Source organism: Silene latifolia, chromosome 3 (assembly GCF_048544455.1).
Source record: "Silene latifolia isolate original U9 population chromosome 3, ASM4854445v1, whole genome shotgun sequence".
NCBI lineage: Eukaryota > Viridiplantae > Streptophyta > Magnoliopsida > Caryophyllales > Caryophyllaceae > Silene > Silene latifolia.
In genome coordinates, this window is record NC_133528.1 from 58,329,019 (window position 1) to 58,346,512 (window position 17,494).

At 36.7% G+C, this 17,494-nt stretch overlaps 2 protein-coding genes across 2 annotated transcripts; both read right to left on the minus strand.

The window, feature by feature from the left end:
* Positions 1-13,513: 13,513 nt before the first annotated feature.
* Positions 13,514-15,682, minus strand: LOC141649110 (uncharacterized). The gene is made up of 4 exons (XM_074457809.1): positions 15,491-15,682; positions 15,113-15,359; positions 14,815-15,040; positions 13,514-14,180 (listed from the first exon to the last, which is right to left on the minus strand). The coding sequence occupies exons 1-4, from the start codon at positions 15,680-15,682 to the stop codon at positions 13,514-13,516; spliced, it is 1,332 nt and encodes a 443-aa protein (XP_074313910.1).
* Positions 15,683-16,261: 579 nt separating this feature from the next.
* LOC141649111 (uncharacterized) lies at positions 16,262-17,167 on the minus strand. Its single transcript, XM_074457810.1, has one exon. The coding sequence runs from the start codon at positions 17,165-17,167 to the stop codon at positions 16,262-16,264; it is 906 nt and encodes a 301-aa protein (XP_074313911.1).
* Positions 17,168-17,494: the final 327 nt, after the last annotated feature.

A 17,494-nucleotide genomic window follows, 5' to 3' on the forward strand; every position in this document is an offset into this window, starting at 1 on the left:
TACGGTCTGAAGGGTAGTGATAAGGTCCTCTCGGTCCACTAATCACTCTAGAAACCTTCTAATATGCTCTCGCTCTATTTAAGGTATTCTATTGTTCGTAGCAGGTCTCACTCTTTCCAATCTCTCGATCTAGGTCGGAGTTTACCAAGTTAAGTAACTAGTCGCATGCATTCAATTAATTAAATAAGATTAATTACTACGATTAACAATTCAGACATATAATTATTCCAGATCTAATATCCCGATTAAAACCGTCTCACAACCATGGATCCCCAAAATCCCAGCATAAAAGAATTAGCTACGCATAACTGTAATAATAAACTCGACAATAATATCGGAAATTAAACTAAACATAATGACGAAATATAAATAACGATCTAGCATAAACTCGCAACTAATAAAGAAGAACTAAAAGATTAAAACAAATAAGAACTTGAAGAACGAAGGTTAATTGATTACCGGAATAAGGAAGAGAAATTACAAGGTTCGCAATCCGAAAATACTAGAGTAAATATAACGTGTACCGTGTCTTTTTGCAAAAGTAAAGATGACCTAATATTATTCTCACTTTTGCTGAGATTTATTTAAAAAAACAACTAATGGGCCGAATTAACAAACTAAATCAACACGGCCTGATAAGCAAAACAGTCGATCGACTAAGCAAAGTTTTCGATTGACTAATCCTCTAAGCAAACCAGTCGATAGACCAGCATAGGCTGTCGATCGACTTTTTCTTCAAGCGCAACCAATCGATCGACCATCAGCAGTTGTCGATCGAATTTTCTTGAGAAACAGCACGTCCATTCATTACTTTAGCATGCTTCCTCATGTCTTCACGTACTCCAATGAGATTCTCCTGAGCTCAGCTTCACTAGTATCCATAATGCTACTTCAGGGACGGGTTTTTGCTCGTTCATACTCTCCGGGTTCAGATCTGCAGTAAATGCAAAACAACACAAAGTAGCAAATTCCTGGGAGGATAGTAGCTTACACTACTTAAAATAGCCTAGAAATGCGTGCAAATGAACATAATATTTGTATGAAATGGGCATGCATCAAACGTCCCCAAACCAAACCCTTGCTTGTCCCCAAGCAAGCAAAGACTAAAGATATAAACAAATAATGGAAGAGTAGACTAGCTCAGAGCGAACTATGCTTAATATGCCCAAACTAATTTAATGCAAGTGGCCAAAACCAATGTACAAAATCAACATCAAACGAGTTATACTAATGAAACAACTACAAAACCTTCGACCTTGAAAGACTCGTATATATCGGACTCTCACGGTTCGCTCATCACTCAATTAAAGCACATGGTGAGTATAATGTGAGATAAGAAGAAATAAAGTCACTCACCTAACTGCGACCTATAAGAACATGCATGCAGTCTAACATGATAATTATCTCTACCGACCGTACATATCCGTTCCAACCAAACAGGACCAAGTCACATGCCGAGGACTTACAAATATGGTGAAGTGAGGTGATAAGGTTAGAAGGGGCAAAACATTTTAGAAATGTGGAGGTAAGAGCCAACTAGTACCAAACGAAACCAATAGTAAACAAATCCCGCTCAACAACCCAACCGTATAAGATGAAATGATGCCAAAACTGGCATAAAACTCACGCACCATAGAACAAGAGCATAGGAGTGAAACCATCTTCCTTTTTTTCAACTTGATTTTCTATTTTTTTGCTTCTCTTTTTTATTTTTTCATTTTTCAAGTTTTTTTTTCAATTTTTTTTTTCCATTCTTCCATTTCCTTCTTTTCAGACCCTTCACAACAAAAGAAACGCCAAGATTGACAGATACACACGTACCCAAAAATATTAACCGTACTAGATTGACTAGGGTAGGCTATATAGGAATGTGGTTAATAATTGGGTCAAAACAAGTCAATTTGGCTAAAGTGAGGCTCACGAATAAAATAAGAAGAAAAAGGGTGTCTCTCCACATGTGACACCGCCACTAACCCGAATGCATACAGGTACTAAGAGACAAAAATCATGTTTATGCAAATTGATATTACGTGTCTTATAAGGAGTACTACTCTCATCCTAGAATGAAACTGATCATGAATGTCATCAGTTTATTTAGCTCTATACCTCAAAAATTTTGAGTAGGTTGCCGATATTAAGTCAAGTCTATTTGTTCAAAAAAGCTGATCACAAACTCGTAGACTATGCAATGACTGTACAAGAAAGGTAATGGCAAAGCAAGGCTTTCATCATTGCTATCTAACCGTTCCGACTCGACCTAAAATGCAAAATAAAACATGTTTTTGTAATTTTTTTCAAATTTTTCAATCTTTTTGGTTTTTTTAGTGGAAAAGAAAGAACAATGCATACGGAAATGCAATAAATATGCAAACAGAAATGCAATAAAAATACAAATAGATGCAAACAGACAGATGCATACCCTCCCCAAACCAAATCACATAATGCCCTCATTGTGTTCATCAAACACCAGCAACAACAAAATATATGGGAGAAGGGGTACGTAAAACGAGATGAAAAACAAGCAAAGCAGAAAAGGAAGAGAACTCACAAAATGGGGCATGCAAAAGACCTCCCCAAACCAGCCAACAACAAGCGGAGGTCGTAGCCAGCTTCTACTAATCGTCACCGTCAAGGTAGTCATCGTTCTCCTCCTCCCTTTCTCGGGAGCGTGAAGCGGGCTCAGCACGGTACCTCTCATCCACCTCAGCTGTGTCCTCCTCCGTAGTAGCCGTGCCAGTGGCAGGGTAGCCACTCTCACTGTAGCGGTAGTACACAGCGAACCCGGATAAAGCCTGGTTCAGCTCCATCCTAGCTGTACGCCTGCACATATCAAGTAAAAGATATTCCCGCCCCGCCTGATCCATGACCAGTGGGGGCATAAAAGGAGGTGGACAAATAAAGTGAGTCGGGTATACTGGCTGAGGTCCAGGCTGAGTGTCAGTCTCAGTAGTGGAGGGTGCAGTACATGCAGATGCACGAGGTGAGTCACGTGGTGCCCTAGAAGACTGGCTCGTCTCCCTAGTGGACCGAGAAGACTGCTTAGAGCGAGCATTAGACTTCTCAGGTAGCGAGTAAGGAACGTGGTAGATGGGAAAAGGAGGTCGGGCTACTTTATTCCTAACATGGGCCATAGGAATAAGAGGTGGGAGAGTGTCACAAGGTAAAGGGACTGACAAATACGTGGAGATCTTCCACGTACACTCATCAGTCAGCCACTGTAATTGCTTCATATATGACACACTAAAAAGACACAAACTATCAATGTATGGATCCGCGTGTCCAATGGGCCTCTTGCCCCGGAGAAAGTCAGGAAAGAGGCAGCGGGAGATATGTCTAACTAACCCCCGTAGTGAATGAAGGACAAGGCTCCGATCGCGACATTAGTAAATCGCTGAGAAACAAGATAGGCAATATTAAGAACATAATGAGTTCCACTATCGATTTTTAGATAACCTGCTAGAATGGACAACTCTTCAGCATTTACATTGTTGGACTCTTTCCTAGCGAATATAGTACCGCCTATAAGTGGAGCTAGACACGGATAGATGGATGATGAACTAATTTCTGATAGAAATTATTAATCTCATATTTCGACATATTCATATATGTGATAATCTATTTAGTCATAAAATAAATTGTGATCTTATGCATGCAAACATAATTAGATAAAGGGAAGAAATCGTCATTCTTACTATGAAAGTTTCGGATTTTGGGCACAAGTAAGATCTTCTTCATACTTGTTCTTGAGCTTTCCTTATATGGAAGAACAAAGATTCAAGCTTAGAATCTCTCCCAAAGATGTATACCCAAGATAACCTCTTAAAAGACTAATATTATTATTACTAGAACAATACTAATCTTAATAAAAATTGACCCAAAATATTGTTTTGGTCTCTTGCTTTTTCGGTCAAGAGAAGAGGAATTTTGGAGTATTTATTTCTCTTTCTAAACTTATTTAAGTTATTTTTATGAATGAATGAATAATGTGCACAACACACTAGTTATTATCTATTTCATAATAGAGATTATAAAAGGGTAAAAACCCTTTGCTTGCATGGTTGGGAAATCGGGTAGGAGGTGAGAAAAGGGGCCTATGCATGAGTTTCAATTCTTCCCAAGAAATTAGGCATGCAAGGCTATGTATTTAGGTCTTATGATTATGCTTTCCACTAAACATATTTAACATAATTAAGCTTAATACTTCCTCCTTATTTTCGGCACATATTGTGTAAAATGGAAAGTCCATTTTACACATTATTTTGTCAATTTGTCACATGTAACATGTTCCATGACATTATGTGTATAGAATGTATTTTTAACAATTAAAAATCAACATATTAGTAAAATATGTCACTTATAAAATAGACCTAGTAATTCATAATTACTTGTACCAAAAATGTTTCCGAATTATAAACTACAACATTCTGTGTTTATAATAATTTATTCATTCCGTTTTAATTGTTTCCGTAAACAAAAATTTCATCTCAGTAATAAAACAATTCTATTACTTAGACGTATCTTATTTAATAAAATTACAATGAGACACGTAAATATTACTTCCAAAATCGTCCGTCAATTTTAAGTAATTTAATTAACCCGTATCGTTATACGATCAATTAAATAATCAATTAAGAGTGTTACCCTTTAGGTATGACCAAAGGGGATCAACTGATCACCACCATCGCACGACAGTAATGTCAAACTCTAGTCAGCCAATCATTACCGTTATGTGTGGACCAGTTGACTGTAAAATATTACTTCCCACATGTATTCTTAAAATGAGATTTAAACATGTGATCATCATGATCAACAGTTGTGATCGCATTATTGTCGGAGGACACATATTCCAACAATCTCCCACTTGTCCTCGACAAGTGTGCGTCACCAATTCTCTTGTCCTATTACTATCTCCCACTCAATGCAAGGTGTCTTTCAGGTCGTACTTGCAAGTGATCATATCGAGAGTGGTTTCCTCGATCTGGAGAATAACTGATTGACCGGATTTATCTACCATAGATACCTTCCGAGTGTGGCCACGCATTTCCAGTTCATTACTCCTCGAGTGGCCCTGAGATATTGTTATAACCCTGACAAGGGGTGGACAATTCCTATCGCACTTATTCCCTTCGACTAGCCACAGCCATCATAACCCAAAATATGCCCATTTGACCCCATTTACGAAGGTCGTAGTAACATAAATCAAAGTTAATCTGAAACTGTGCCACCTTACGCGAATAGTCTTTAGTCAAAAGAATCGACTCATTAGAATACTATAGTAGCTCTCGCCACGACCAGGCTATATAAATTTGCCAGAACTCTATAAGCGGTCTTAAGGCCCGACAAAGTGTTCCTAACAGTCTGCCTATGTGATCGACTAGTCATCACACATGATTCCATGGCACTTGAACTTGCCATCAATCGCATCACACTATAGTCACTTCGAGACGTCACCTCATGTAAGTGACTATGGACGAATACAATGCTAATCCGTGTTCACTTTACCGGGGTTCAATTGTCTCTACAACCCGTTTGGATGTAACAAAGTATAAGGTGAGTTAATAATAACTCAAACGACGAATGTCGACATCACATTCGGGTAGTCAATACCATATTACAACCTTGTGATGTATATCGTAAGTGTGTAAACACTAGTCGATTGCAATAGAAGTTTAACATACCATGTGTCCATGTGTTCATACTTCTTGTATTGCACTCTCCTTTATAATCATGTTATCTCTCATAGCATGAACCTTACCAAGTACACATGTAGGTTTCCAAACTAGGTTTAGGTTCTTTATCTTGAAAGAACTTTCTTGTTGTTTATCACACAATCAACGAATTATGGTTGATGATAAAACTTGCACTAGGTATACGTTTTGTAGGGTTTTGCAACAATTGTCAAGATGATTAGCCTAGCACTTCTCATAAGTCCTAGCATATTAGAAAATACTAGTTTTGAGTAACTTTTTACTATAACAAGTATCTTTCCAACTTCTTATTTCTCCTTTTAACTTGAATAGCTTAGGATTTTCATAAATCCTTACGCGTCTTTCGAACTTCAATATGTGCAACTTCTTGTCACATAACAGAGTGTTCTGTCAAACACTAGAATAGCTCATTAGTTCTCCTCGAGAATTCATGACGATTCTTCTATGGCTTGCCAATGACCCATCATGCTTTTAAGCATATGATTCATTATTGGACATGTGCATGATTATTCTAATGGTGGAAACATTAGTAATCTTTAATCATGTGATCAACCATTCTTAGGTTCAATGAATGACCATGACTGCTTATGGTAATTCCATTTTCATCGATATGAATAACCTACATTTCTCGTTGATTTGATGTTTATATCTCAATACTTATCCAACATCCCATGATGTGATTGGATTCATCATAGTCCATTTTCATCCAGAATTGAAAACTCAAATACTTTTTTGTGAAAGATAGTACTAGCTCGTCATTCTCAATGAGTAATGAGTTATAAATTTTACAAGATGATTGCTCCCACTAAATTCCATGTCTTCACATGATAATTTCAAACTCGCACTTAATTCCACACGTTTCGCAATTGACTACTCATTCGAAACATTTCAAGAATTGAAATATATTTTGCTTTGCTAAGTTATTAAGATTAAAACCATATATGTTCCCAACATATCCTTTCAAAATACCTATTTTGAAAAGGTTTCAGTCTTAAACTTATGGAAAGAGATTTTGATCTCTAACTCATTCATTTTATAATGATGCGTAGCAATGTCATTATTTAAATGTGAATTTCATTTAATACACGTCCTTCTCAAAATACTCTTTTCCAGAAGGAGGTTTAACCATTTCATTTTCATAATGAGGTTAAGTAATGACACTAGCGTGGTTAACAATTAACTTAGGTATTTTAGATATCGGCATATCTTTCTTTGCAACTTTTAGTTATAAATCTCATTTATTTTCAAGGATGCAACTTTGTTTCATTTAGGATCTTAAGTAAATATCAACGTTGAAACTCTTGGTCAAATGTTGTTCATAAACTAGCCAAATCTCTTGTTAAGACTTTTCATTAGTCATTTTCTTCCAAACTTTCTTTTGGTCTCCTCGTGTAGTTATCTTAAGAACATATTCTTTTGATTACTTCACTTGGTCTCTTTTGTCATGTAGATCTCATCTATTCGAGACCATAGATCTCATCTATTCAAGTATACAAATTATCTTGGCATTCATTGTGTCTTCATTTATCTCCCACTCTATCTTTAGAATAAATACACTAGATATTCAAAGATAGCTTATGAGACACAAATAATGATTTTGAAGTATAAGGAAGACTATCTCATAGATTGACTAATAGTTTTAGATTTGATGAGTGTACTTGGTAATTTACATTCCTTTAGGAGAGTTCATCAACTCTACATCACTTTATAATTGATCATACACAAGCCTTAAGCTTGTGAACATATAATGAATCCCATCATTATAGTTGTCTATTGGATCACTTTAAGTAGATGATCATATGTTTCTATGTGCAAGCATATAAAGACGAATTTTTAGAACAAGGAAATACGATAAAAGGGGTGACTTGGGTTGCAAACCAAGCCACCAAAATCCAAAATACAACAATTGTTTAGAAAGGATCAACCATTTCCATGTCAAACACAGAAATCAAAATAGTTCTAAAAATCCGAAACATAACTTGAATAAGACAATAATAAAAAGCCAAGCTTCATGGGAAGCTACTCCTAGCTCCTTGATGATTTCTCAAGCTTGCTTTTCTTTTTCCTTGTCTTTGCTTGGAGGAGGCCCTATTTACAATAAAAAGGGGATACATTATCACAACTCTGTATCAAAATACCATAGTTGAATTAGAAACATAAAAGAAAGGATAGTTATTTACCTACTGGAGTGATCTTTCCAGCTTTGATGTCACCAAGATACTTGGAACAATTCCTCTTCCAATGTCCAACACCATTACAATAATGCAATTGTCAAGAGGACCCTTCTTGGTTTTGGAAGTGCTAGCTTCAAAAGTCTTAGCCTTGGTGGACATGGGAGCTTGCCTCTTACCCTTTTTCCCATTCTTCTTGAACTTTCCCTTACTCTTGGTGCTTATGTTAAGCACATCCTTAGGTGGGTTAACATTTAACACCATGTCTCTTTCAGCTTGCACAAGTAGCTTGTGCAACTCTTCAAGAGACACGTCCTTGTCTTGCATGTTAAAATTCACCCGGAATTGAACATATGCTTTGAATTTGGATAAGGAGTGTAGAATCCTATCTACAATGAGTTCTTTGGGGATTTCAACTTTTTGAATCTTCAAAGTCTCGACTAGCTCCAACAATTTGAGCACGTGAGGGCTAACCTTTTGGCCCTCCTTAAAATCGAGATCAAAGAATGCCGAGGCCGCCTCATATTGGACGATCCTCGGAGTTTGTGAAAACATTGTCACAAGCTTGGAATAGATTTCATTAGCGGTGCCCATTTTAAAGGCTCTCCTTTGGAGATCCGCCTCCATCGCAAAAATCAACACATTTTTCATTGCGGCGGACTCTTTGTGGTAAGCCTCATATGCTTCCCTAGTGGCGGCACTCGACCTAGCATTAGGTTCGGGTGGAGAGGCCTCGGTGAGGTAACGAAGCTTGTCGTCACCTTGGGCGACTAATTTGAGTTGGGCATCCCAATCGGAGAAATTTGACCCATTCTTTTCAAGTTTACAACGATCCATGAAGGATCAGAGCCATGAAGCATTAGTGAGAGGTGTGGCGTTGGTGTTTGGTGCGACTATTTGTTATGAGAAATTAAAGTGGTCTACAAAACAAAAATAGAAGGAATAAAACATTTGTCGTTTTTAATATCATACTTGTAAATAAATTAACAAGATATGAGCATTTATATAGTGACCTCTACCCAACTATTATAAATGATTCCAAGACCCAAATTCATATTAACTTGGGCACGGTGTGGCCGATGAATCCCTTATCAATATAACTCGGTGGATTAACTCTTTAATCGATTCTACTTTTAGAACTCTTGGTCGATAAAATTACATTAACATTTATCTTAAGCCCGGAACACATGCAACTACGGTTACGAATACTTCCGTTGAGCTCAATCCAAATTTCGAATAAATGTGTCCATGATCCAAACCCACATTAATTTGGGCACGGTGTGGCCGATAAATCCCTCATCAACATGAATTCGGTGGATAGACATTTATCACCCACTTCCCCTACGTAACAAGGTTTGTACCCCGGTGTGGCGGAGTGCACTCCCTCACGAAATAGGTTTTCATGGTTTCTACTTTTTGGTAAGGCTAAGTCTCAATTGTTTGTTTTAGCGAGAGGTCATGTCAATTTATTATCTATCACGTTTTAAGTGAACTAAAGCGGTGAACTACGATAATTGTAATTGACACGGTCGATAAACTCGATAAAAAAGACAATGCATGTTTTAGTTATGGCGATTTAGCAATGCATGCAACATATAAATAAAATGCAAAACATAAAAACAAAATCCTAGTATGGCCTTCCTAAAATAGTAAATCTAATAAACTATTACATATTTGGAAACCAACTCCTTTGGTCCCTTAAACTTCGGTCTTGGCACGCATCTCGAGGTAACACCGTTTTCATGGAAACTCCGGGAAATTACAAAGTAATAAATAAAATTATAAATGAATTACATAATTTCCTATTATACATTTGTAAATAAAATAAATCTATTAAATTACAAAACGGTGATACGAGATCACAATAAATTACAACCGAATCGATATTCCCATACATTTCGGGTAATACCAATTAAAACTAAGGCCATACTAAGTAAAATTACATAATTCAAAATTACATAAAAAATAAAATTATGACAATCATAAATAAAATGCAACATTATAATATGTATGAATATGCCCAATTTTATGCTAAATCGCCTTTAAGGAGCCAATATCGTATATTAATTGGTTTTTACGGATTTGCGTGATTTAACCTTTTATAATCACAATAATTACATAAATTCATATTTATGTACAAGTTAATTACCGTAACCAACTTTGGACTCAAAATTAGTCTCCACTAACATATTGACAATAATTAACTTATATTTCTTAAAATTGTTCATAAATGGACTCAAAATTCAAAATTATGTCATAAACTTCAAATTAAATCAAAAAAAATTTCGAATAATTTAAAAATTTGAAATTTAAACTCATGAACATTCTGTAAAAAATACCACGAAACTCATAATTCTCAAAAACATAGGTTAAAAATTTGGAAAATTTATTGAGAAAAACAATGTTGCGGTTTATCCGATTTATCAATTATTACCATAAAAATATGAGAAAAATTATTTTTATTAACTTTTAACTTTTAGATCTGAAATATATGATAAAATGCAACATGTGACGTTTTTCGTTAGTCATGAAGTATGTTTTAACAATTTTTACTAATTAAAGTCACTATTTATGTGATTTTTCATCAAAAATTCATAAATCATGCATTAAGACTTCATTATAGCCAAATATTTTGCACACATCTTGTAAATTTTCATGTGACAACATACTAAATTGTTATGACCAGATTCGAAATATATCTCATATTAACCTTTTTTTCTCATTTAAATACGATTTTATCTTGAAAAATCCATATTTCGAGCATAACAACTCATATTATTATGAACATTTACAGGCCGTCGTTATATAATATGTATGAAAACATATCCAAAAACCACTGGAAAAAACGAAGTTTAGCTATTTTTAGTCCAAAAATCACATTTTAATCATAAAAATCACATTTTTAATGCCATTATTAATAAAAATAAACAATAAAATCCTTAAATAAACCAAAATATCCTAAAAATATTTTAGGATCAGAAAATTTAACATACATAATAAATTTCGTGATATATCATAATAAACACAAATTTATAAGTTTTATTTGTTAATCGTATAACTCGGAAAAACAATAACCGATTTGCATGCAAACAACCTAAGGCTCATGATACCGCTTGATAGAAATTATTAATCTCATATTTCGACATATTCATATATGTGATAATCTATTTAGTCATAAAATAAATTGTGATCTTATGCATGCAAACATAATTAGATAAAGGGAAGAAATCGTCATTCTTACTATGAAAGTTTCGGATTTTGGGCACAAGTAAGATCTCCTTCTTATTTGTTCTTGAGCTTTCCTTATATGGAAGAACAAAGATTCAAGCTTAGAATCTCTACCAAAGACGTATACCCAAGATAACCTCTTAAAAGACTAATATTATTATTACTAGAACAATACTAATCTTAATAAAAATTGACCCAAAATATTGTTTTGGTCTCTTGCTTTTTCGGTCAAGAGAAGAGGAATTTTGGAGTATTTATTTCTCTTTCAAAACTTCTTTAAGTTATTTTTGTGAATGAATGAATAATGTGCACAACACACTAGTTATTATCTATTTCATAACAGAGATTATAAAAGGGTAAAAACCCTTTGCTTGCATGGTTGGGAAACCGGGTAGGAGGTGAGAAAAGGGGCCAATGCATGAGCTTCAATTCTTCCCAAGATATTAGGCATGCAAGGCTATGTATTTAGGTCTTATGATTATGCTTTCCACCAAACATATTTAACATAATTAAGCTTAATACTTCCTCCTTATTTTCGGCACATATTGTGTAAAATAGAAAGTCCATTTTACACATTATTTTGTCAATTTGTCACACGTAACATGTTCCATGACATTATGTGTATAAAATGTATTTTTAACAATTAAAAATCAACATATTAATAAAATATGTCATTTATAAAATTGACCTAGTAATTCATAATTACTTGTACCAAAAATGTTTCCGAATTATAAACTACAACATTCTGTGTTTATTATAATTTATTCATTCCGTTTTAATTGTTTCCGTAAACAAAAAATTCATCTAAGTAATAAAAAAATTCTATTACTTAGACCGTATATTACTTAATCAAATTACAATGAGACACGTAAATATTACTTCCAAAATCGTCCGTCAATTTTAAGTAATTTAATTAACCCGTATCGTTATACGATCAATTAAATAATCAATTAAGAGTGTTACCCTTTAGGTATGACCTAAGGGGATCAACTGATCACCACCGTCGCACGACAGTAATGTCAAACTCTAGTCAGCCAATTATTACCGATATGTGTGGACCAGTTGACTGTAAAATATTACTTCCCACATGTATTCTTAAAATGAGATTTAAACATGTGATCATCACGATCAACAGTTGTGATCGCATTATTGTCGGAGGACACATATTCCAACAATTTCCCCCTCTTCCTACACTCAAAGTGGTCAGTTATGGAGCCCCACATGGGCTCAACTAACTTCCGAGTGGCCGTGTGTGGTCGCTCACTGTGTAAGCCTAAGTGAGCGCCAAACTCAGGTAAGGTCATACTAAAGTCACGGTTAAACAGATGGAAGTGGTCGCAAGTAGAGTTTGCGTCTTTGTCATAGTCCCCTGCATACATTTTAAAACTGCTAAAGAATTCAAGAGTGGGTGTCTGATAAGTATACTCCCTCATACTCACCAAACTAGACATACCGGTTCCATTTAAAATTTCCACTACAACAGGTTCAAAAATTCCCAAAGACACTAGACTATCACGGTCTAGAAAACGGGTTGGAATAATAAGGTGTTCCGACAGAGCACTAAATCGATTCCTTTGCGCTACAGATAAGAAAACTACCTTGGGGTAATCGCGCAAGCCGTCAATAGTTAGAATAGGAGTAAAGGGAATAAGTGCGGTACCCATTTGTGTCGGTATGTGATGGCTGCCATGACTGCTACTGGAAGCTGGCGTCGTTGTCTCGCGTCACGTCGACTGTCCTGTTGTCCGTCTTCTTTTGCCTTCCATTATTTGTGTGAATAATAGATGGGAATTAGGAGGAAAAACACCAAAAACAAGCAAGAAAAATTGAAAAAGAGAGGATGAAGAGGACGGAAGTGTCGTTCTTCGCTGCTTGTTCTTTTTTTTTTTTCTTTTTTTTTTTTTTGTTAAATGAATGAATAAAGGAGTAATAAACTCCCTTCTATAAAATGTAACACGCTGACATGGTTAAAATTAGTCGGTCTACAGCTTCAATCGTAGTCGATCGACTTTTTTCGACTGGGTACTTTTGAATTTAGTCGATCGACAAGCTATTATAGTCGATCGACTTTTTTCATAAACCTGCTTCTTGATTTTAGTCGATCGACTATCCAATTCAGTCGATTGACTTTTTTCCTTATGTACGTAGCGTGTTTCCTCCTTTTTGTGCGCGATAGTCGTAAATTTGTACTGCCTTGAAGTAATACCTGAAAGATCCATCAAAATTGTCCACAATAAGCAGAAAACGAACGCAAAAGTTTTAAAAGTATTTGGTGATAGAACCTAAACTAAAAAGCAATAATAGCACACACACACACGAATTAAAGAGTTCATTATAAAAAGTATACAATCTTGGTTGCCTCCCGGTCAGCGCTGGTTTTTAAGGTCCCGCTCGACCCTTGTTACTTCAATTTGCTGGCTCAGAAATGGGGTCGAAGTACAACAACTCGACCACTCCAACAAAGTCATTAACATCATGGTAATGCTTAACTTGGTGACAATTCACTTTGAAATGCTCTCCCGTGGAATTCTCTAACTCGACTGACCCAAATTTAGAAATAGAAGTTACCTTATAAGGGCCAGACCATCGGGACTTCAGTTTACCTGGAAATAGACGGAGTCGGGCATTAAATAACAACACCTCCTCTCCAACTTGGAATTCTCGCGGTATGATACGCTTGTCATGCCATCGCTTAGTCTTCTCTTTATAAACCTTGGCACTATAATATGCGTTTAGACGGAACTCTACAAGTTCATCTAGCTGCAACAGTCGCTCCTCACCACATAACTTTGGATCAAAATTAAGCTCTTGAATATCCCACCAAGCTTTATTTTGTAGCTCCACAGGTAGGTGACAAGACTTCCCATAGACCAATCGATATGGCGATGCGCTAATCGGTGTCTTGAAAGCCGTCCTATAGGCCCACATCCTGTCATCCAGCTTCATACTCCAATCCTTTTGGGACTTGGAAACAACCTTCGCCAAAATTTCTTTAATCGATCTCCCTGTTGGAGACCTCCACCTGTCCACTTGTTTGAGGGTGATACCCCAAACCACGACGATGCGAAACACCCTATTTTGACAATAAAGCAGAAAGTTGTTTCTCTTTAAAATGCATACCTCTGTCGCTAATGACGACCCTAGGGACACCAAAGGGAGGAAAAATAACCTTCTTGAATAGCTGGACAACGGTCTTGGCATCACAATTTACTGAAGCCATGGCCTCTACCCATTTGGACACATAGTCCACAACAACTAGTATGTATCTGTTGCCTTTGCTAGAAGGGAATGACTCTTGATAATCGATGCCCCATACATTAAAAATCCCGACCTCCAAAATCCCGTTCTGAGGCATCTCTTGCCTCTTTGAAATATTTCACATTCGCTTGCAAGGATCGCAACCTGGAACAAATAACCTAGCATCATTAAACATAGACGGCCAGTAAAAACCAGATTGAAGTACCTTAGCCACGGTCCTAGAAGGACCGTGGTGACCACCATATGAGGACAAATGATAAGCTTCAATAATAGCTTTAATCCCCCATTGGGATATACACCGTCGATATAGGCCATCTGCACACTCCTTAAACAAGTAAGGATCATCCCAGAAATATTGCTTCACATCGTAGAGAAATCGTTTCTTTTGCTAAAAAGACAAGTTAGGTGGCAGAATATCACCTACAATGTAATTCAAAAAATCAGCATACCACAGACTCTCAGCATTAGAAATAGCCAACAAAATATCATCAGGGAAAGAATCATGAATAGGTAAAGAATCTCCTCCCTCTTGCAATGGTAGGCGTGATAAATGATCAGCTACCAAATTCTCAGCGCCTTTCTTGTCTTTAATCTCCAAATCAAACTCCTGAAGAAGGAATATCCATCGCAATAATCTTGGCTTGGCTTCTTTCTTAGCAAATAGGTTCCTCAGCGCTACATGGTCAAAAAATACAGTAACTTTCGAACCTAATAAGTAAGACCTGAATTTTTCCAGCCACAGCTAACAACACTTCTCTGTTGTTGCATATTTCACCTGAGCCTTATCCAGAGTTCGACACGCATAGTAAATAACACTCAAAGCTTTGTCTTTCTGCTGGCCCAACACCGCGCCAACTGCATAAGCACTAGCATTGCACATAATCTCAAAAGGCAGCTCCGAGTCTGGGGGCTGAATGATCGGTGCTGTAATCAAGGCCTGCTTCAACTTGTTAAAAGCAGTAAGACATTCACCAGTGAAATTAAATGGAGAATCCTTAAGTAGCAATTGTGTAAGTGGTTTAGCAATTTTAGAGAAGTCCTTAATGAACCGACGGTAAAGCCAACATGGCCAAGGAAACTCCTAACTCCCTTAACATTAACGGGAGGAGATAATTGCTCAATCACTTGCACCTTTGCTTTATCAACCTGAATACCTTTATCAGATACTAAGTGCCCAAGGACAATGCCCTCATTGACCATAAAATGGCACTTCTCCCAATTCAGCACTAAATTAACTTCAATGCATCGCCGCAAGACATTCCCAAGGTTAGACAGACAATTATCAAAATCATTACTATGTACGCTGAAATCGTCCATAAATACCTCTATAATAGACTCTATAAACTCAGAAAATATCCCCATCATGCACCTCTGAAAGGTGGTGGGGCATTACACAATCCAAATGGCATTCTGCGATAAGCAAAAACATCATGTGGGCAAGTAAAAGTAGTATTTTCCTGATCGTCGGGATGGATTGGGATCTGAAAGAAACCAGAATATCCATCTAAATAACAGAAAAATTTATGTGAGGCTAATCTTTCTACCATCTGATCAATAAAAGGAAGAGGAAGTGATCTTTCTTGGTGGCGGCATTTAATTGTCTGTAATCAATGCACATCCACCAACATGTTACTACTCTAGTTGGTATTACTTTATTTTTCTCATTTTTCACCACCGTAGTCCCTCCTTTTTTAGAACTACCTGAACTGGACTTACCCACTTAGATTTTCTAACGGTGTAAATAATACATGCATCAAGTAGTTTCATCACTTCTGCCATAACAACATCTTGCATCTTCGGATTCAAGTTTTACTGAGCCAGCTGGCAAGGTTTATGTCCTTTCTCTAACTCAATTCCGGGCATACAAATGTCAGGACTGATGCCCTTAAGGTCATCCTAACTGTATCCTAGAGCTTTCTTGTTTTTCTTAAGAACGACCAACAAAGAAGAAAGTTGGTTATTGTCAAGTTTAGCATTAAGAATAACAGGATATTGCTCAGAATCATCTAAAAACACATATTTAAGATGAGAAGGAACAGGTTTACGCTCTGACATCTTTTCCTCAGCAGCATAAGAGGTTTCCATAATGGCGTTTACCGTCTCACCTTTCTCAATAGTGAACTCTTTACCTTTTAGAGCAGCTTTCATCGTCTTGTAATCAACCTGTACATCCTCTGCAAAATCATCAAGAGCTATCAAAGCGTCTAACGCGTCCCCAAGAAGGGATCCCGTCCAATAATCAAACATAGATTCATCTACAATGTCTACAGCAGAACATGTATCCTCTATCGTAGGATTAGCCAGCGTGCTAGCCAAATTAAAAGTCACCTTATCATCCCCTACCTCGAGAGTCAAACGTCCCTGTTTGACATCAATAATAGCCCCTGCAGTATTCAAAAATGGCCTACCCAAGATTATAAGAATTTGAATATCTTCACCCATATCTAACACAATGAAATCAACATGTATAAAAAATTTACCTATATTAACAGGGACATCCTCTAATATACCTAAAGGTCGCTTAACTGTTCGGTCAGCCATTTGTAGGGTCATGTTGGTAACTTTAAGATGCCCCATGTTTAGTTTCTTGCAAACTGAATAGGGCATGACACTGACACTGGCACCCAAATCATATAAAGCTTTATCTATTACATGAGTGCCTATTGTACAGGGAATTGAGAAACTACCTGGATCTTTCAATTTGGGTGAAGACTTACTTTGTAGGAGTGCACTACACTCTTCTGTAAAAGCAATGGTCTCCACTTCATTAAAGCTCCTCTTACGGGTCAAAATATCTTTCATAAATTTGGCATAAGAGGGTACCTGGGTAATTAGCTCGGTAAAATGTACAGTTACCTGAAGATTTTTGACGACCTCCAAGATTTTACTGAATTGCTGCTCGACTTTTGTGTTCTTTAGGCTCCAACCTTGATAACAATTGGTGGGTCAGCAGCTTTCCTCTTCCCTTTATCAGAGTTGGACATCTTATCAGTATTAAGAGGCGTCTCGTCAGTAACTGGCAACGGATCAGCAACCCCGTTAGGTGGAAGAGTCGATCGACTAGAGAACTAGTCGATCGACTAACAGGAAGGGTCGATCGACTATTTTGCCCAGTCGATCGACTTTTTT